Below are 23,222 nucleotides of genomic sequence, written 5' to 3' on the forward strand. Positions count from 1 at the left end.
GATGTCTACTGCAGCTGGAGGAAATAGAGACCATGTCGATGTCGGGAACTCGATGAAGCAGCTAATTGCGGCCTGCAGGAGGCAAGCAAGAGCGGCGGTCCGCTGGGATAGGGTTGCGGCCTGCTGAGGCAGGGAGGAGTGGAGGCCTGCAGGGGAAGGGAGCGGTGGTTGTGAAGTGCTGCTAGAACTCTCAAGGAAGGTTGCGACACCTGCTGGGAGGGAGGCGACAACTGGCGGTAAGCTGGACTGAGGGTTGAGGCCTGTTGGGAGGGAGGCGGTAGCGTGCTGGAAGTGGTTGGCATACTAGAAGGAAGGCGATGACAAGGGCTCAGGCCTATTGGGAGGGAGGCAACAATTGGCTTGGAACTGATCGAAGGGTTGTGGCCTACTGGGAGGATGACGATATCGGGCTGGAAGGGCCGCGGCTTGTTGGGAGGGAGGAGGCAGCTGGAAAAACCGGCAAGCGGCAGGGGCTTGCTAGCCGCAAGAAGGAGCCGGTGGTATGGCAGGGGGGTGAGAAGGGTAGTTGGCAGGAGGGTAGGGAATGTTGTTTGTGAGTGTTGGAGGAGGTTGTGGAGGTGCGGTGACCTGTCGGGGTGCAGGAAGGAGTCAGAGCAATAGAGATAAAAACAACCGGACGTGGTTACAGTCAGAACACTTTTCTATCTTTGGATACAACCTTCAAGAGGGAAAACATTAAGACAATGCTGAATTCAGATTAAAAAACAAGACCCCTAACTCTAAGCATATCATTCCCTATTTAAAAAGATGTTAGATTTATTTTTGGTAATAAGAAAGGTGAATAAAATATAATTAGAATTTTAAAATTTAAGAAAGAATTTAAAATAAGGAAGGATTTAAAACAAGACGGGAGAATAAAATATAATCAAGGATTCAGATTTTAGGAAAGGATTCTAAATAGGAAAGTGCTAGGAAGGAAAGGGTGAAGGGGAGCGAAAGGAAAGGTGAGGAAGGAGGGGGGTGGGGCAGCAAACTAGCTATACTAGAAGCGTCGAACTGCAACTGGAGGAAATAAATACGATGTTGAGGGTTGGAACCTGGTGAAGCAGTTGATTGCAACATGCAGGAGGCAGGGAAAAACGGTGGTCTGCTGGGAAAGGGAGGAGTGGCGGCCTGCAGGGGCATGGAGGAGTGGTGGGCTGCAGGGGTAAGGAGCGGCAACTATGAAGTGCTTTTGGGATTGGGGGGGGGGGGGGGGGGGCGCCTTTCGGCGTTCTGGGAGGAGAACTTGCTGGAACCCAAAGGAACGCTGCGGCCCCTGCTGGGAGGGAGGCAACAACTGGCAGTAAGCTAGACTAAGGGTTGCGGTCTACTGGGAGGGAGGCAATAGCATGTTGGAAGTGGCCTGCTTATTGGGAGGAAGGCGACAACAGGTTGGAAGGGTTGCAACTTCTTGGGAGGGAGGCGAAAGCTAGCTTGGAACAGATCGAAAGGTTGTGGCCTACTTGGGGGACGACGATAGCGGGCTGGAAGGGCTTCGACTTGCTGGGAGGGAGGCGGCAGCTGGAAAAACGGTCCATCGGCGGGGGCTTGCTGGCTGCAGGAAGGAGCTGGTGGTATGGAAGGAGGAAGAAGGGTAGCTGGCAGGAGGGTAGGGAATGTTGTTTGTGAGTGTTGGAGGCTATGGAGGTGCGGTGTCCTGTCGGGGTGCAGGAAGGATAGAGATAATCAAAACCGGACGTGGTTACAACCGGAGTACCTCTCTCGTCGTCAGATACAACCCTCAAGAGGGAAATCACTAAAACAATACTGAATTCAGATTAAAAAACAAGACTCCTAACTCTAAGCATATCATCCTCTATTTATAAAGAGATTAGATTTATTTTCGATAATAACAAAGGTGAATAAAATATAATTAGAATTTTAAATTTTAGGAAAGGATCTAAAATAAAGAAGGATTTAAAATAAGATGGGAGATTAAAATATAATCAGGATTTCAGATTTTAGGAAAATGATTCTAAATAGAAAAGTTCTAGGAAGGACAGGGTCAGGGGGAGACCCCCTCTTTTGAGGATCGACCTGCTGGACCGAATCCAGGCTAATCCTCAGAGCCCGACATCACTAGAAGGATGCAAAATTATTAGAGAAGTATTTTAGCACTGCTAAACCCGAACAGAAGAGATGTCTAGGAATGTGATAATTACGAAGTAATAAAATCTTGAGTTATAGAATGAATTTATGTGCCAAAGTAATGATCTAACATATAGATAAGAAAATTACGTTATTTTCAAAGAATCAGTTTAATAAATGTTTTGAAGATGGATGACTTATATTAGAACATAAAACTGATTATAAAATATGTTATATAAGTGTTGGGAGATTAACATTTAATTAATTTCATAAAATGATAAATTTTTGCCTAATTGTGATGGATTTAATCACTTGAGAACCATATTGAAAGAGACAATATAAATGTTATAATTACAAGAGCTAATGATATGTGATTAATGTAATGTTTGTAGAGAGATCGATATTCCTAGCATTTTTATGGAGAGAATTTTTCCTTGCCTTAAATTTGGGACCTCCATAATTCGCCAAAACCATCTTTTTCACTATTCCAGGCCTTCCTTTTCAAGTATTATGCTATGAGAGGATATCAATTAGACTTGAAGGTAAATTTAGAAGGCTGTATCTTGATTCATAGTATTGTATGAATTTGAGTGTTGGGCAATAATGAAGTCATTGATTGCTAAGTTGATCGTCACAACAAATTAGAAATGGTAGTTAAAGAATGGTTATATTAAGGAATGCTTGAAGTCACATGCATTGAAGATATGATAATTTATGATAGAATTAGGTGGTTCGAATATGTGTAAAAATGGCATTGAGATTGCTTCTATTATGTGGGTAGATAAAATTACTGTTGGAGGATTAAGGAGTATATTAAGTAACATTAGTAGAACATGATCAAAATAATTTATTGTGAATGTTTTTTGCACATTAGGGAGCACTCAACGAGAAAGAATGAAAAATGACGATTCATAAATTTGATTATAATTATTTGTGATAAGGGAAATAATGATGTCGATGAACTTTCAATTGAGTTTTTAATATGGTATTTTAATTGTCTATCTTCAGATGTGCTCTCTGGCCTTCATGTCTTTTTTTGTCGGAGTTTATACTTTCTTACCCAAAGTTGTTCTCGGATAAGGTTTGCTTTGAGGTAAGTTAAAATTTTTATCAGTTGACGTAATTCCTATGATTTTTTCTATGTTAGTGATAACCGTGAAAATTTTTAACTAGAAAAGGGTTTTATGTTTCAAATTATATATTTTTGTTATCATTGTAATGGTGAAGTTTTAATGATCATTATGTTTGTAATGCAGACGAAAAACATGAAGATAAGCATGTTGATGGGTGGAATGTATGATGCGTGGAAAATATGGCATTAGAGGGTCCTTTAGAATTTTGAACATAAAACACTTGAATGAATGATTTTTCATTTTGAATGAGAATCTGGAAAAAAAAAAAAAACAACATTCTTGCAAGTTCAAGGACAGGACAGCTTGTAGCTGGAAGCATAACAATCCTCTTTAGGTCAGATATGGCATTTATTGGGAGTAGACATTTCTACACTTGGCGCAACATGTGCTTGTTATGCTAACGTGTGTCCCTTCTTTAATGGTTTGGGCATTTTTAGGAGATGACTTATGAGATATACTTCACCGAATTGGTTTGAAAAAGGAGTGTTCCTCTTTAGTTGGTTTGAAACTTCAATTCCTATTAAGACATTTGATAAATGTGTTATGATCCAATGTCAAAATCGGCACACTTTTCCACAGAAATTAGGGCAAACACAACACTTCTTCAATAATTCAAACAACTCAACAAGAATACAAACATAAACACCCACAATTCAAGAAGCAGGCGATCTCTCCCAATTCCTACAATTTCAGAGGTAAGAAATATCTCCCAAATCCTAAACCTAAGACTCACAACTCAATCTCATACCTAAACCTAACCCTAGACATATCAAGCGTATTTATACCCAACAACAATAAAATAAAAGACTTTGCTGTTAGGCGTGCAAAAGACAAATTTGCCCTTTGGCTAGGCACTATTGTAACAATACTCCCCCCAAAAGACATCTTGTTCTCATGGTGAGAAAAAGTGAGTGTTCCTTTTCCTTCCCCCACAATTTCTCTATTTCTTCATTTACTGCCTCCTCGTCATGCACTGAGAAAACTTGTAATCTTTTATCTTTGCAACTGTCCTGGGAAAAACTTTTCATTACAACTTCTACTAAATCTCTATTTCTATAAGACGCTCGAGTGATGCTCCCAATCGTGGTCCATTATTCATGTCCCGTGCAACCTCCCTATGAAATTTCACTATTTGAGCTTTTGGTATCGTTGTGATTGTAGAAGTTCAATACGATGTACCATCTGTGTTGCTCCTACTGGCCTTCTTCATCTGATTCTTGTATTCTACCTTCTGAGCTAGCTCCATTGTTTCTTTCAATCCCTGTAGTCTCAATAGTTGAAGTGATTCCCGTTTGTTGGGCTTTAGGCTTTTCATGAAATGTCTCTTTGATTCTGCTTCAGAAACACACTTCAACTTTTCTGACAATAGCTCAAATCTATCCCTATATTTCATCACATTCCCCTCTCAAGTTCAGACATAAAATTTCTCTTGCAGGTTTCCTTTCTGAATTGTTTGGAAACATTCCAACAAAGAATCCTTGATTTCCTCCCACGAATTGTTTGGGTATCTAGCCTCCCTCCACTGAAATCAGGCTAGAGATTTCCATTCCAACCATAAGTCTGCTGTTATGAGTTTTTTCTCCCTATCTAGCCCATTCACCGTGAAGCATTGTTCCTCTCTATACACCCAACCAAGTGCGTTTTGCCCCTCGAAGATCGAGATCTTCAAGTTCCTAACTCTAACATCTCCACGCTAACTTTCTCTTCCTTCGTTGTTTCCCCTCATGTATTGAGAGTAAAACTCTCTCCTTTGATTATATCCTTATCCCCTCCCCGCGTCTTTACTTTCTTCTTCGTGCTTCTCCATATCTCTTGCATAATCTCTTCTCCATATTTCAGCAAAACTACCTTCATCAGAAACCTCTAATCCACCCCAATCAGTCCTGAAATTGGGTTCGTGATGGTGGAAGTTTTCGTCATGTTCCTCACGTTCGATTTTTTCTCCTTTCGATCTTACCACAGATTCTCCAGTGAACTTTTGGTTAGGGTTTGCAAATTGAGTCATCGACGGGGCATTGGATTGCATTTCAATGAATCTCTTTAACATCTCTCGAATTCCCCATGCAGTCAAATCTGTCCTCCAGTCGGCTTTCCTTAGAAGAGAACCCATCCTCTATGATGGCGAAACTTTCTTCCATCCCAGATTTGATTGGACTCATCTCTTCCTCTAATTTATTTTCCAAATCATATACTTTATTAGTTGTCGTTATTTTCTATCACTAGAACACACTCGATTTCGGATCCAGTCACCGATTTCTATAATCACAATTAGGGCATGCCTTATTCCGTCGCAGCCTTCCCCGCTAGTTCTTATCTGATCGAGTCTATTTCACGCGATTTAGTGAGATGAAGATGAATGTAAGCTGGAACCCTTTATGTTTCCTAGCTAACTCGAACCGTTGTAGTATCACAAACCTTTTGTCGTGACTTGATAAGATCTCATTGTCGCCTTCCCTGCAAGTTCTGATTGCGACTGTATTGCAGGGTTTGGTTACACAGGCGACAACCAGCCTTCCCAGCAAGCTCTGATTGCAACTATCACAACAAGCTTTGATCGACTGTATCGTAAGATTCAGTCACGATAGTGCGGTTAAAAGAAGGCTAAACCCGTCATTGATTTTTCTGTAAGCCACGAGCCCATCGTTGCCTTCTTCTGTAAGCTGCGAGCCTGCTAGGTTGAATGGATTGACAATAGTTCTGTAGGCCGAGATCCCTTCGGTCTATTGAGCTGGTTTCTCTTGCGAGTGTATCAAATGGATTTTAGGGTCTCTGTACGCCTCGATTCTTCAGCTACTCCAATCGCGACAGTTTTGCGACATGAAGTCATGGGTATGTTGTGATCCTTCCTCACCACCCTCAAATCACGTTGTAATGCTGCCTACACGTCGCGATCCGACTTTTGCGTCCTAGTTTGCGACAATTTTGGCATTGGACACGGTGATCCAGTCGGGACGAAGGCTATAGACCCAGCTCTGTACACTGATGTGGGGAGATCCTATTGACTTCGATCCTGTCGGTGATCTCGCTATTATCTATTGCTCTTATACCAACTTGTTACGATCTGACGTTAATATCGACATGTTTTCCCATAGAAATTAGGGCCAACACAACATTTCTTAATTATTCAAACTACTCAACAAGATGTCACGAGTCGACCCAATAAGCTTGGAATTACCAAGGCGGGAACTGATAGTCGGACGGATGAAACCTATCTAACGGTTTCATTTCATCACAAAAATAAAACCAAGAACACAAAAGAACCATTCTAATTCATAAATCTTATATTAACAATAAATTATTCATATTTAAATATTTACATTTACATTTATACAAAAAATAAACTAAACTGCAATACCCATCAACTTGCGCTCATTGGAACCTGTACATATACTTTCTGGGGACCATCTAATTTACGACTGATTTTCTGTAAAAATGTTATCAACTATGGTTTGAGTTGAATGTTTCTAAATTACAGTTTTTCTCATTTTAAAATATTTTTATAAAAGTTCGGTAACAATGAAAGCCGTGCAAGAAAAGAGAAGTAAAGAAATAAATTTCATTTCGTTTCATTTATTTATGTTATAATTTTTATAATTATGAGTTACCATCTGAACGTATACTTTATAAAATATATGTTTAAACTTCACCAACCCACCATATAAGTATACAACTATTTCCATTTTCTTTTTCATTTTAATTTTCATTTTCATTTCGTGCATGGGTACAATGCATTCCCTGCTAGTACCATCCAATGGTGACTCTCATAGGCATGCATATATCATATTTTATTCATTTTTTCTTGCATTTAACATTTAAAAGAAAACTTGCATTTAACATTTAAAAATAAACGTGAACTTTTGCATTTTAAAGTAAAAGCTAGGAAACAATGAAAATATGTGCAAATAAATAGAACTATTGTAAAAATAAAAACATGTTACTACCCAACAATGTCTGCTATTGTTTTCCTCGGATAAATCTAATCCTTTTTCTGAATCTATAATACTATATTAGACTTAATTAATTTTTGATAACACATCATATTTAATTAATTTACATCAATTTTTGACCATTTTTCTCATGAATTGTAACCTAACTAGTTAGATATTTTTATTTGTCCTTTTTATCTAATTAAATAATTTTTTATTGTTAATCAATATGAGTAATTTTTTAAATTACTTTTAATCTTAACACTAAACATTTATAATTTAGTTAAATACATTCTAAGACAATTAATCAGACTTCTTAAATATTGTTTTGAAAATGAATACTAATTAATGAAGCATATAATAATTAAATGTAAAATTCAGAGTTTATACCTAAAATTTCTCTCCTCAATAAAGTTTTATCCTGTTTAATCGTTTTCGCCAATCACCTGTTTTATGTGGTTCGGTGCGACGGAGATGCCACAGAGATAAGAGAGGCGATCATGATTTAGGGAAGTTGCACACTATCCCGTCTGTGGCTTCCCAGCTAGCTTGAATCTCGAGTATCGCGGGGTTTGATGCAGCGACTGGACGATTCAGCATGAACATAAGTTTTGGAACCGTCGAACCCTCTGATACCAATTTGATGGGAACCTGCACAAATTTCTACACATAAATTAGGGCAAAACAAATTGCTTTCTTCAATAACACGAACAACACACATATAAAGGATAAACACCTACAAATCGAGAGGTAGGTGGGCTCTCTCAAATTTAACAATTCAAGAGGTGTTCTAAACCCTCACTCTAAGATACAATACTCAATCCCATGCATAATCCTGAACGTAAATTATTAAGCTTTATTTATATCAAATAATAATAAATAATAAAAGAATAAATTGCCCTTAGACTGGGCACTGTCATAACTAAATTAAAACCGCTTATATATCTGCTCATAAATGCAGTCCATGCTTTTGTGTAATAATCACTGTCGGAGGTGAATATTCCTAAATTCACCTGCAGATTGCTGCTGTAAAAAAATCAACCGTGCTAACCTGCATTTCTATTTTGCAAATAAACAAGCGTTCGAAAACGGAATTTGTCATAATAATTTCAAATTAGGGGTTTTGGAATTGCCAATTTTTTAGTTACATTTGAAAATTATTTATATTGTCTCTTTTACTAATTAGGGTTGTTATAATTTCTTTCTGGATATATTTATTTGCATTTTCAACTAAAATGTAACTGCAAGGAAATTAACAAATTTTTTTTGTCTACATTTTTCCTGCTTTATAACAGTTATTCATCTTTTATTATCTACTAATTATTTTTATCGTATTTCTTCAATCAACCTGGCTTTATAAATTATGTAGGATTTCTTATCTATGTTTCAAAGGATTATTTTCATTAATGCTTTCCCATTTCTGTACTTTCTCTTAAAATTAATTGTTACTTTTAATATTTGGCATAATTTTGCTGCCTTTCCGAGAATATTTAGGTTGGTTCTGGTGTAGGTTTGGTTGGTGTTGCTCTTGCACATGTTGGAGCCTCCAAAGTAAGCTCTCATATACCTTTTTTATGGTGAACTTCAAAAAATAGTTTTTGAAGTAGCTTATATGCGTTAATAGGTACCTTGTATTACTAGAAATGCTGCTCTTTGGATTGCATTGATTTATTGTGGTGAGTTTATAGGTGCATTCTTGTTACATTAACATTCATATACTAGTTTAACAGGCTGTGCGAATGTGGTCGCTAAACTTTTTTGCATACCGAAACTGATTTTATTTCTATCTTATTACATGCAATAATTATGTTATGTGCTCTACAACCAAAACACTTGATTAAATATTTCTCTTTTCAAATTTAGTTTGTGGATTTTGTTTTCCTGATATAGTCTTATGTTAATCTTAAGGATATATTTGTTTATGTAGGTTAGCCAATGATTTTTTTTTTGTCTATTCTTTCAAAGTTAGACTTTATTTTGAGCTTGATTTCCAGCCTGACCTGGTTGACACCGCTTATGTTTTTCACTTAGGCATGAATTCATGCTAAATGGGCTGGATCAGGCAGACTGGCGAAGGAAGAAAGCCTTAGATTATTTTAGTTAAAATGCATGCCTTGGAGTTTTTTATTAATATGTAACTATATAGCAAATTATGCAATTAATTATTATTTTGTATATTCAAGGATGTATGACTAGAGAATGAAGGCTGCATTGTGGTAATGCTTTATTGTAACCACAATATCAAAGATTATGACGGTTGTCCGTCCCTAAAAAAATGAATTTCAAAATTTGCATTAAGGTGCCTTAGTAATGTTGTAAGAATATAGTGTGGATAACAAACACTGGCCAATTTTATTTTCTAAAGGTATAAAACTGATCCAATCTACATACTTAATGTTACAACATACGCCTGCCATAAAAGGCATGAATATATAGGAAAGAGTTATGGAAAATTTTTTCAAGGACCTATATTGATCTCTGTATTAAAAAATTATTCTTTTGTGTTGTATTTTTGGTTATTTTCTATACAGAAAGCAGATTGTTGTATTTTGCCTGTAGTTTGCTGGAGACTATAATCAGGAATCGTTTTTTCCTTCTTCCGTAGGGTTCAAGTTGACCTAGAACAGCAGCAGGAACGATGTCAGACTGACAGAGAAATGACACTGGTGGAAAACCTGATTGGCATTTGGGAGAAGAAAGCAACCATTTTAGGAGAGGTTGGAAGGTCAATGGCAAGTTAAGGGGAAGGAGAAGGAGATAATTTTGGGAGAGAATTCAAAGCCTTTCATTGCCAGATTAGGGTATCATATGCGTTTTAAAACATGTTTTAATTTTAGCTCCAAATAACAAGTTAGATGACACCAAATTAAAAGAAGAACACAACATATTTATCCTAATCTATTTCTATCCCAAGGCTGGCCGGTTCAGATATGGATCTAATTCTAGCTGCTCAACACTCCTTGTGGTTTCTTTGTGATCTTCGATTAATGATGCAGCTTCTAAGGTTTGAATCTCCCTTTAAGATGTGTGATTGATGACCCGGTTATTTACGTCAACTCATGGAGATCTTTTTGTTTGATTTCATTGGTGTGATTTCAAAAGCGCCATTGTTGGTAAACTCTATTAAGAAACTTGGTCATGCAAAATCAACTGACACATTTTTGGGTCCTTCACGATCTAATAATCTAGTGGCGAGGGAAACCTCATATACTTTGAAGCAGATGACGGATTAACCATCCTTTTCAATATAAAATCCTTAAATCATGAATCCCTTTTGACGCAGGGCGCTAAAGCGCCGCCCGGCTTAATTGGCTGGCATAACTCCCGCAACTGATCCAAGGACCGGTCGGGCAGTCTAGGTGGGAGGCTCGCGGCTTCTGGAGAAGGACGGAAGGTAGGAGAGCGGTCCAGGAAGGAGTCTTGCGATTTCTGGAGAGGACCAGAAATAATTCTTGTGATCTCTGGGGCGAGGTAGAACTACCGTCCCTCCTATTCCTTCCTTTGGCGCCCTCCTCTATATGGAAGGTCTTTAATGGCTATTTCTGGAATAATCTTGTCTACCTCACCCTTTCCTTTTCTGTTGGGATTTCCTTTTCTTCTCCCATTGTATGGAGTAGTTTTCTGGCTACTGTGTTCAGATTTCTCCTTTGGTGTACTTTTCTCCCTTGCTAAGGGCTGTATCCTACGACGGGTGGTGCTTCAGCTGTATCCCTCTCTAAGGTGGGGTTGTATCTCCCCTTACCTACCTCTCCTAGCCTTCCTACTTGCAGTCCCCTCCCTTAGGTTTCCTATCAACCATTCTCCCTTACTCCAACCTCCACAAAACCCTCACCCGTTACTTCCACAATCCACCCTTCCACTCCAGGTTACTATCTTTCCACCATATAGCTGCCATAGCCTTTGCATCCTCTCCAACCGCAGCACCACCTCACCTTCCTATGCCAAGTGAGTGTGTGTTGTTGTTTTTGTTTCTATTTTCAGCGCCACGTCTGTATCCCTTTTTAATTTTAACAATACAGTTTGTTTTTACATTGTGGTTCGGGTAAACTCCAATATCACCTTCTTTAGGAGTATTTTACTTTTTTGAAATTAAAGCATATATATTCAACTTCTTTGGTCTATCATTTAGCATTGCTTGATAGCTTTATTTTGCTAACTATACAAAATGTCTCCTTTGGCCTATATTCGGTGTTGGTAGGTTTTTGCTCTATAAGAATGCCTAAATTAAAGGGTACTTAGCGTATGAAAACTATATCATCAATAGTAGGAATGATCTTTGAAGCTGAACAACAACCATGGGAGATTTAATGGGATTCGAGTTCTTCACAAGGATAATGAAATACATTGTCATGCATCGCAACTTTTTTCGAGAAGCATGGTTTTGTTGCAAATTGAGCAAGCAGAATATTATTCACTTCATTACATGACATGCGCTTGGTTAAAATAAAGGGCAATTCTAAGAAAGAAACTAATAGTAAAATGTCTAATTTCAAGAATATGTGTGATGAGTCAAGTTGCCCAAACTAGAAATGTATTAATGACATAATTATTATAGAATAGGAAGAATCAAGTTATTCTCAGGTTGTCCTATCAACCATTCCATTGTTCAAAATTCATGAAATTCACTTTCTTGAGCTGATGAAGTGAACAAGCACAACTTGAGGATCTTCCTCGTTGAAGGCCTTTAAGTGGATTTTCGAAGGAATGGTGTAAGCCGAAAGGTATTGTTATTGATATCGAAGTTAACCCAAGGAAGAACAAATATTGTTATTCAAAATCAAATAGAGGTTACAATCAGAGACACTTGAAGACTAGAAAATAATAATGACACAATACGACTCAACTAAGGCTGAGAGCGACAACGACGATGCTGCGGTTTAAGGGGAAATAGTAACTAAAGTTGGTTTGTGGTGGTTGGAAGGGCGGCAAGAAGTGGTAGGTGGCTGAAAAGAGACAACAACAGGTGGGAGGTGGCTGACAGCAAGTTGCAGGGGCTGGAAGGGGGTCGACAACAAGTTGTAGGGTCTGGAATAGAAAGACATCAGGTTGAAGGTGGCTGGGAAAGGCGACGCTAGGTTAGAGTTGGCTGGAAATGAGGTGGCAGTAGGTAGCCAGGTGGGAGGTGGCTATCAGCAAGTTGTAGTGGTTGAAAGGTAAAGGTGGTAGGTTGTAGGTGGCTGGGAAGGGAGGTAGTAGGTTAGAGGTGGTAGTAAGTAGGCAGGTGGTTGGAGAGGCTGACATCAAGATGGAGACGGTTGGCAGGGCTAACAGTGAGGGAGAGATTGTTGGCTGTAGCAAAACAACTCAGACTCTATTACCGACTGACGACAGCAACCACAACGACGACGACAGTGGAGGGCAAGCTGTGGGGAAGCATAGAACGATAGAAAACCAGCACCTCGTTACAAGTTACAACTGAAGCAACTTCTCGCCTTCGGATACTGCTCTAGGAAGGAAAATGGAATGTCGTCAGCTGATTTGAAGTTTGTTGTCGCCCTTCCAACTACCTTCGACCTTCACCATTAAAAAGATGGTAGCCCCGAAAATTGGCTTAGCTCAATAAAGGACTATAAGAGTGTCTTGCTCATGATCGCCTCTATCTTCATAGGTTCCATCTGATTGTCTGCATCTGATACAATGTAAACCAAAAAATTTACCCGTGCAGTCAAAAAGTGACATTTCTTCGGGTGGGCACATAGCTTCTCTTATCCTATAACCTCTCAAAAAATACTCCAGATGTTGCAAGTTCTCCCCCTCGAAATTGCTGTAGACAAGGATGTCATCGATGTAAACAACTGCTAACTTTTCGATGAAGACAGGAACACCTAATTCACTAGCCTCAGAAAGATTCTAGACCGTCTAAATGGCATGACAACCCACTCGTACAACCTATCTCCGGTCTTGAAGAGGGTCTTCCATTCATCCCTTGGCCTTATTATAGTATGATGATTGCTGCGCAAATTAATCTTGGAAAAGACTATTGCTCCGTGTAACTGATTTGAATGTTTGTCCAAGTGAGGGATAGAGAACCAATATTTGATGGTGATCTTGTTGATAACATGATTATCGATGCACATCCTCCACGAGCATACTTCTTGGGCACCATCAGTGTGGCGACAATGCATGAGCTTGTACTCTCTCTCACTAATCTTTATTAATGAGATCCTACACTTGCCTTTGTAACTCCTCATACTCAGTTGACCTCAAGTTGTATGCAAACATATTTGGACACAATTATTCTTAGATAAGATATATGGTGTGTTGGATATCCTTAAGTGGCAGTTGACCCTTCGACAAATTATCGAGCATCACCTCCTGAAACTCGACTAATAGTGATTGGACCGTCTCTGACAGATCCGTTTCCTCATTTTCTTCTTAGACGACTAAGTCCAGTATGATTGGGGCTTCTCAAACTGATTGCAGAAAAGTGGCGCGTGAAACCTTAGGCTTATCCCTTATAGGTGTAACTGCTTCTTTAGAATCCTTGATAGGTAAGAAAAAGATACGTTTCTCCAACTTTGTGAACACGCAAGTATTTTTGAATCTGTCGTGCTGCGTCTTGAGATCAAACTGCCATGACCTCCCCAATAGCATGTGGCAAGCATCCATGGGCACCATGTCAGTAGTTTTTCTCCATTGGAAAACTAATCAAGCATTGGCGATCCACTCATAACTCTGATTCTTTTTTTCAACCACATTAGAGCATAGGATTGGGAGTGTTTTTGTGTAGCCAGATCCAACTTCATCATCAAAGTGTGGACCATGTTCTCATATCTTACTCCGTTAATGACGAGACAACAAACTTTTCCTCTCATCGTACACCTGGTGCAGAAGATACTGTGCCTTAACCAAGAGTGATTTCTTTGCGGTTCCATTCGTAGGACTCTTTTTATAACGAGCATTTCTCCTTCGTCTCCCTGGAGTTGGTATTCCTCATCCCGATCCTGGATTATTTCGTCATCACTAACTACCTCTACAACATCATGCTCGGTGAAGGACACTATTCGTCTCACCGGGCAATTGGAGGTAATATGTTGTATCCATGACATATGAAGCATTTTCGGACTGGGATCATTCTCTGACTTCTTCCTACTCGGATATGCCGTCATTTCCTTGCCCAGCCTTTCCTACTCTAGGTACGCACCTTCTGGGACCCCAGTTGTAGGGGTTTGTTTGAAAGGAGGTGGATATCTTTGATGTTTCTGTTGTTTCTCCACTTTTAGGATCAAGGTCTACACTTCCCTCATTGTCCATTATGTTTACAGTTGAACCACATTACTGATGGCGAGCTTCAAGCCTCCCAAATATTTGGGTACGAAGTGCTTCTTTGTCTCCTTCAGTTCACATTTCAACTTGACATTCATATATTTTGTTGTTTATTTCTCCACTGATAGCTCTTTCTACTTTAGATAGTAGAGTTTCATAAAAATATGTTGGCGGTAGTGTAGGGGTAGGTACTGTTATTACATTGCTTTTTTCAAATTCTCCCAAGTGGTAATGTTTTCCTATCCTTCTCTCTGTCTCTCTGTCTCTCTTTAGGTTCTCTCAGCCTAAAGAAGCATTCTAGCAAAACAAAATATAAGCTACAATAAGATACATTTGAAATTGAGAAATAACAAAGACATAACATGACTCAACTATGGCTGAGGGCGAAGACAACAATGTTGCGGTTTAAGGAAAAATAGTAACTAAAGTAGGTCGAAGGTAGTTGGAAGGGCGACGACAAGTGGTAGGTGGCTGGAAGGGGGCATCAACAGGTGGGAGGTGGCTGGAATGGGAGGTGGAAGCAGGTTGCGAGGGATGGAAGGGAGCCTGTAGCAATTGTAAGGGCCGAAAGGGAAAGGCAATTGGCTATCGTGGCTGAAAGGGATGGACAACAGGTTGAAGGTGGTTGGGAGGGGCCACAATAGGTTAGAGGTTGCTGGAAACGGAGTGGCAGCAGGTAGGTTGGTGGTTGGAGAGGTCGGCGACAAGCTGGAGACGGTTGGTAGGGCTGGCTGCAAGGGGGAATTGGCTAGGGGGATGGATGACTACAGGAAAACAATACAGACTTTGTTCCGAGCGACTGCAATGACCATAAAGACTGCAACAACCAAGGGGAAGCAACAGGGAAGCAGAGAACGATAGAAAACCACCACCTCTGGGCGAGTGATAGCCGTAGCACCTTTTTGCCTTTGAATACCCCTAGGAGATAAAACAGGTCGCTGACGACTATCCTGGCAGAAATCTGAAAGCCAAATTGCCCTGGCAAAGTCGAATAACATATAAACAGACTTAGGAAAAAGAGCTTGCTCCAAATCGGAGGGAAGCCCTTACTTGGAAGGCCCGATCGATCCTTATCTTGCATAGACAAATCGTTCTAGGGCCGACGCGCACTTTCTGTCATGTCCATGGCAAGCAACACTTGCGTCAATTTCCCTAGAGGTCTCTGGTGTCACAATAATGCCCCTGAATTGATAGTTTGACACGATTTTTCTTCGAGTGAGGAAGGGCCAGCATATGAAGGATACATTTGATAATTATTTTTCCTTTTTTTACTTTTTATATATATAACTAGAAAGAAAGATACAGATACATTGTGTTGGAGGGCCCAAACATGGTACCCAGCCCACATCAAAACCACAAGGGGTTCCAAAGCTAGAAAATACTAAAAAGTACATTAGAGACATAAAGAAAAAACCTAAAAATGCTGCAATACATAGTATGAGGTGGCCAAAGAGCAACTCGATTTGGTTTTGCCTTCGCCTCTAGTTCTAGGAAAGGAGCAAGCTAATAAGTTAGTAAGATGATTGTCATTGCCAGTAGTAACTAATGTATCATCCAATATGTTTCCGAGCTGGAGTCGACCTCCATTCTTCTCTTCCTCTTGGAATAGACCTGTCATTCCTCTTCCGAAGATTGACTAATCTGATATTGGTCTAAAGTGTGTTGGAGATGTGCAGATTGTTGAACATTAGGAGCAACTACATGTTGTACCGATTGATCTGTTATTAGATCAAAGGAGCACTCTCGTGTGTCTTGGCATGGAAGAGAGTCTTCTTCAATAACCTTCTTCAATAACAATGAGTGGTATAAGCGCACACAAGTGGATCTTTTTATAGTATGCTGTTCTTCTTCAGGAATTGCGGTGTTAGGAAGAGGATCGGGTTGCATCATCTCAATAGAGATAATAGATGGTTGTTCTTTAGGGATATTCGGCATTCGACATTAAATGAGGATGCAAATGATAACAAATAGTAGAGCTGTGACCAAACATACTACAATGAGAGTAATAAGAAGGATGTTGTTCCATTTTTACCTTTTGCCAATACCTGTTGTGAATATTGTCAATCCATATCTCATTCGGAGCTGGTTGAGTGATATCTCTCTCAACTAACACACAAGCCACAGAGAGTCTAGTGAAAGCAAGTGTATGACTATCCACCTTGAGAGACTTACCGTAAGCAGCTGCTAAAGAGTAGATGCTTTCAATGCTGAACATATGTAATTTTAACCCTAGAAACTTTATCTAAACAGGAATGATAAGGGACTCCGCTTTTGGATCAAAATCGACAGTCCACTTTAGAATTTTCATAAAACGATTGTCAATATTGGTAGCTTTTTGAGAGAAAATGCAAGTGTAATCACATCATGAGATGACTGAATAAGTATATGTCTACCGTCAAGTAGTCCAATGTTCCAACTGCCCAATAGTTTCATAGCATCAAACTCCTTCCTAATGATCTCCAGTTTTGGGTGACCATAAAGAAATTTTTCCACTAGAGAAAAACACCAAGAGGACGTGAGAGTACTAATTTCAACCTCTGTGAGAATAAGTGCTGGTTTCCCATTTTTTTTTTCAAGTTTTTTAATAAAAGTGTGATCACTTCCACTTTCAAGAGCCTCGTGGAAAGATTCTGAAACATTGCAGGACTTACTGATAGTAAAACCAGATGCTGAACCTGGAGGAGGGGAACGAGCAGGAAAGTCGTCGACAACAGCATTTGCATAGGAACGGAGAGGAGCGGAGCGTCGAGGCCATCACCCTCACAAGATGGTCACATTCAGGAGAAATAGTCTGGCAGGCCGCCAAGATGCGAGCAAAACTTCAGGTGTCAGTCTCGGTTCGTCTGGAACGAGCGACGAGATAACCGCAAGAAATCTGCTTGCAAGAAGAAATGTCGTCGCAACGGGAGACGACAGCGAGAGAAACACCGTCGTCAATGGAGGCGATGAGCAGGAGCGCTCTTCGTCGACAAAGGTGACGACTTGGAGCGAACGAACTTCAAACAGGAAAGACAGGAGCTGCAACTGCGTGAAAACGTCCAGAAGAGAAACGAAGAAGCTAAATCCGATAAATAACCGTCGGAAATCCTCATGAGGCGAAACCGTAGTAGAGCCTGCCGCTGTTGAGGCTACGCTACAAGGCTCCAACCATCTTCATGTGCCTAACCACTCGATCCCGCACTGCAAGTCAAATGCACTTAGGCGGGCTCAAACCCGTGACCTCAGGGGACTTAGAATTGACGTCGCAGATGCTAGCCGAAGTCAGGGCAAGCCGCACACATATTTTTCATTTTTTTTTATTTCACAATATTAATATGAAAATTCATCATCATTTTTTCATTTTTTTATTTTATAATATTAATATTGAAAAGTATTATTTTATGTGATGATGTCCTGAGTTGATTACTTGCAAAGTGACTTTTATCTTTTGACTCATTATCACATTCATCTAATTTTGCGATTGCATACATGTGAGCAAATTTTTTAAGTTACTGAGGATAAATTTTAGTTTTAAACCTTGTGAGAGAACTCATTTTGTCGTCTTTTTGTGTGTGATGATTTTAATGAACTTGGGGTCTCTTCAGAGTATATGTGATGATCCAGATGCATTAGTATAGTACATTTTATGAATTGATCGTTATTTGAGTTATTTTGTTTTATGTGCTGTATTTCTCATGAACTTGCTGCCTCTCGTTCTTTAGTCATCATTTCTGTCGCATTTGCTTGGGTCAAGTTATGAATTGGGTATCAATGTCAACATTAGATCTATGAAGGTGGTCACTAGACTCGCTACTACATCACTAATCATTGTGATTAACTCTCATCCATTAATTATTGCAGCACCTCATCTATCTCAAATTTGTTAATATTAGTTGATCATGATTTTTAGTCGTAGGATTTTGATGAGAACAATTTTTTTCTAGTTTTCTGTCTTCTATCGCAATTCTTGGTAATTGGCTTTCTATACTTATTTAATAATCTAATTATAAACTGCCTATTGTGCTACCTCACTCTTTTTCAACAATATTATCCAAGCCTATTTGTCGAAAGTTTGATGCGAAGTTGTGTGATTTTATTTGTTTTTATCAATATGTAAACTTAACTTTCGGAATTTAGCTTTTGATGGACTCAATTTGGTGATGGGACTGATTGTTCATGAGAATCGCTTTTGGTTGTTTGTGGATAGAAGTCACATTGCACGAAGGGGGGACAGGGTGGACACAATAAATAAGGAACACGATATTATTTTATGCAAGTATTTTTTGATTTGCCAGTATAATTTTAGTTTTTATTTTGAGAAAGCCTACTCTGATTATCTCCTAGTAATTTCTGCATACGAGTTATATTGGTATTGTTTGCTTGATCTCTTAGGTTGGATGCAGGTTATACTAACGGACGGTGATGGGTCAACTTTGGAAAACATGAAGTGCAATTTAGAGCTAAACCACTTAAGATCGGGGAAGGTTGTCTTTGACTTAAGTTGGATTATATTAACTCAAATTACAAACTATGTTTGTTCTTTAAGACAGATATTCTGAAATTTAACTTTGACAATTTTGCATATGGTTTATGTTCGGTCGGCATGCCAATTATTTAAATGTTTTTATCTTCTTGAGAGTATCACTCTCCAGTATTGTTTAGTTGTTCATATCATCATTTACATGTATGAATGATACTAATTTCTTAGTTTTGGGAAATGGTTTGTTATTATATATAGATGTATTTAAGATTGTTGGAGTTGCATACTATTCCTCCGTTATTTTCCTTTTCAAATTTATTAGTGAGTTGTAAGTTCTCTTCACATTTATTTTATTATCTTGTTTTTCTAAAACGGGACTTTTTATGGTAGCTATTTTGCTAGTGTTTATTTTTATTTAAAAGATGACGTTGAGCAAATGCTTGCTTTTTTCTCAAGTTTTCTTCTGCTGAGTTCTCGTTGTTTGAGTAAATTTGTTTACTTCATTGCTATATTAATTTTGTATTTTAAAATTGTATTCAATTACCTTGCTTCAACAGCTGAGTTATTTTAATTGTTGGTTTCAGGTTCAGAGTCGATATTTGCCATGGGAATTTGCAGCCGAGAGCGAGCTTTTGAAATATGAACATGACTGTGTGTGAGTATCTTGGTACCTTTGCATGCTAACATGACCTGCTATTGGGGAAATTTTTGCCAGTTACTATCATTTAAATTGCCTCATGACATTTAAGAACAACAAGGATAAATGTGTCCAAAAAAGAGATTTAGCGATTCTAACTTAATTTAGATAATGTTGAAACAGTAATTGTAATTAGGACCTGAATGATTATTTTCGAGGAGCATTCCAATTATCCAAACTTTCATTTAATTGAACATTTGGACCAAATCAACAGAGACTGCTACAACAAGGTGATACTATTCTGTTGTACCAAAATTCTTGGATTATAAAATATAAATAAAACTAGGAATTCGTGTTTTTGTATGAAATAAGCCTTACATTATACCCAATTTCAGCCAATCAGGTAAATTAAATTTATTTTGAATTATACTTTGTTTTTTGGATCCCCAAAAAATATCTAAATTATTTTTATAAAATTTTATATTTAAAACTTTTTTCATATCTTCTTAGATATAACATCTTCCATATCCATTATACTGTGAAAGTGCAGATGTGCAATTTCATTATAGATTGAGATAGTTGTGAGAATATATTATCCACATAGATGATAGATAAATTGAGGCTCATTGCCTGAAAGCATTCCTAGTCATATTATCTTAATTAGTTGAAAAAGAAAATGAGATTAGTGTCAACAAGGGATAACAGGTAGAAGTTTCAATTGGAGATCAGTTGCAAGATCAGGTGCATCATATTCTTATAGATCAACTTCAACAATATGATGTGGTATACTGAATGTTGACCAAAAAAACACATACCCAATTATCAAGTATCACGACCCGACCCGGGGCGTCAAATTAACCAAGAAGAGAACGAACGGTCAGACGGTAAAAAATAGAACTCTACAATTTTATTTCTATTGCTAATAATTCAATATTCAAAGCAATACATAAAAGTGCTACTAAAGAAAATAATAAAAATTAATATGTAAAAATTTGTACCTTTCTGGTTGTTGTCATCTCATGTATATGTTTGTTTATCTTCTATTCATCTTGTTCAAATGTTTAAAACATAAATATAATATTAAAAAATATAATGAGTTATCTAAAGATAAAACAAGAGTAATCACACTTTTAATCTATATAATTCAAGGAAAAGAATTTAATATGCATGCGGGTCTATAAAAAAATTTATAATATGCCGGTCGTTCATATTTTTTTATGAACAATTTGTATATGCTAATCCATGCTTCAATGATCTTTGCTAAATAAAAATACTCAATCTTCTATAAATATTTACTTTAATTACTTTTATTTTAATACTCTTTACGTGCACATTTATTTCAACGAGGAACATCATCAACAAAACCTAACACACCCTTAACTGTTATTGCTTTGTCAACTTCTATTGACACAACAGTTAGCAATCTATACATCAAAATTATTTAAAGTGGAAGGACCTTACTACCCCTGACTAAACATTGCAACTGTCTCGGAAGGTAAAATCTAGTCTACCCACCCCTAATTGATAGTATCTCGTCGATACAACGGTTACTGATTTAACCATCACAATTGTCTGGGGTGGTAGAAAAATTCTACGCCCTCGAGTGCACTGGCATCCCTTGCCTGTATGGCTGTATCATTAGAAAATGAAATCCTCCTCTGAACATATACATACAAACATTTTTATATAAGCTATTTAATTCTTCGTAACATGCATTATTCTGAGATATTTTTATGAATTTAATAACATGCATACGTAGTCTTACTCTGCTATCTAACTATTCATCGTACCTTATCTCATGCATATCTTTTATATCATGCATATCTTTTTTTATCATTCTTATCATGCATATATTTTTTTTTTATCATGTATATCTTTCATATCATTCGTGTCATACATATCACATTTTATATATATCTTTTCTGGTATGTATATATTTTCTATCTAGCAATATGAAAAATCTAACTAAACTAGAACATACATTCTGAAATAAAGAAAGTTACTCAACTTTAGAAATGTAATTGCCCACCTCAATTGCCACGATAAAATCTCAATCTTCGATAGCTAGCTGAAGGTGTTGTGACTTATGTTGAGCTTAATAACCTATAAAATATAAAATTAAAATTTAAGATTAAAGTGGTTTTTGTATATTTAATTATCCTTCTTAAATTAACATAAGATTATTTTACCTGAAATTTTAAGGAGTCATCCTAATAATAGCTTTTACACACATGCATTGAACCTGTCACCTCAGGTAACATTTTGGAATCCATAAATATCTTAGGATTTGATAAATTTTCGGCTCATAAAGTAATTTAACCAAAATGTTACGTTTTTACTTTAAATAGGTTTCTTGACACTAGTTCGTCCTTCCATAGCTGCGAAATATTCTTTCTTCTTTTTCCTAACATCTCCAATGCCCTTTCTCCTTTATTGTTATGTGCTATGGCCCCTACAGAAACTCGTAAATCACATACAACACTTTTGACACAAGATCGGTGTTTCTGACAGTTACTGGAAACGAACAATGCATAAAAGAAGAGAAATATAAAAATTGGAATAAGTGGAAGGAAATAAATTTCTCAAATAGCGTGAAATAAGGTTTCACACTTGCCAATTTTTCTTTGGAGCCTTGAATCGAGGTCTGTGGTTTTCGGTCGTGCACACGACGTGCTGCAGATCGCGATTTTGGTACAATGCAGAATTGCGCAGAAGTTGCGGGAGAAGGATTCGCTGCAGGAGGTGAAGAAAAAAGGAGATGGGGCAGAGGCGTGACACTTTGGGGCTTCACTGTGCACCGCTCGACCCGCCTGCTGTAATGCAGGGTTGCGGTTCTTCTAGCGAGATGTTTGCAATATCGAACAAAGAGGTGGATCGGAAGGGGAAAGGGTTTTGAAGCTTTGTAATAAGGATTCTAGCCCTTCGATCGGAACCTCTAAGCTTAATATCGCCTAAGGCGGTGGTTACAGTAACAATGCGAGATTTAGGATAATAAACAATTTAATTAAGTAAATTAAACGTATTACTTCCAATCTTTTCAAATTTTATATATAGTATTATATATTGAATTGATTGGTTTTTTATGTAAAATTTTATAAAATTATTTTGATTGAAATCTGAGGGATTCAAAATTTGGAGTATATTTTAAGTTGTCAAATTTTTTTAATTTTCTAAAAAATTGGGTTGTTATAATTTTCCCTAATAAAATTTCGTCCTTGAAATTCATGAACTACACTTCAACTATGAAGATTAAATAAAAGTGATTACAAAAATCTATTTCTTGTCAAATGATAACTAAATCATATCAAACTCTATGCATGATATGATAGTTATGTATGATGAATAGTTACACTATAGAGTAAAAGTAAGTATGCATATTATTAGATGCATAAAGTTATCACAGAATAATGTATGCTATGAAGAATGAAACTTATATAAAATGCTTGTATGTGCATGTTTAAAGAAGAATTTTACTCCCTAATGGTACAAGCAGGGTATTCCAGTGTTCTCGTACGGGTTGAGTCTTTTTACCACTCAAGATAGTTGTGATGTCTAGACCATTAATCGCTGTGTCGACAAGAAATATCAGTTATGGACGAGTAGACCATAGCTTATCTCAGACAAATGTGATTTTTATTACTAATCATCGTGCTGACAAGATAATATTAGTCAAGGCCAGGTAAAATTCTTTTCACCCTTGATAATTGTGA

General features: G+C 37.8%; 1 protein-coding gene across 6 annotated transcripts in view; it reads left to right on the plus strand.

Annotated features, from left to right (window-relative positions):
* LOC110019913 (putative uncharacterized protein DDB_G0277003) overlaps positions 1–23,222 on the plus strand; it is a 98,298-nt gene that overhangs the window by 52,296 nt on the left and 22,780 nt on the right. For 2 of the 6 annotated variants that reach the window (XM_020717782.1, XM_020717787.1), the window contains 4 exons: positions 3,100–3,184; positions 8,645–8,701; positions 18,799–18,879; positions 19,460–19,530. In XM_020717782.1, the coding sequence (XP_020573441.1) occupies positions 3,100–3,184; positions 8,645–8,701; positions 18,799–18,879; positions 19,460–19,530 (294 nt within the window). Of the gene's footprint in view, positions 1–3,099; positions 3,185–8,644; positions 8,702–18,787; positions 18,880–19,459; positions 19,531–23,222 lie in introns of all 6 variants that reach the window. The other 4 variants (XM_020717783.1, XM_020717785.1, XM_020717784.1 and 1 more) reach the window with 4 other exon arrangements.

Source organism: Phalaenopsis equestris, unplaced genomic scaffold (genome assembly GCF_001263595.1).
Source record: "Phalaenopsis equestris unplaced genomic scaffold, ASM126359v1 Scaffold000088, whole genome shotgun sequence".
Lineage (NCBI taxonomy): Eukaryota > Viridiplantae > Streptophyta > Magnoliopsida > Asparagales > Orchidaceae > Phalaenopsis > Phalaenopsis equestris.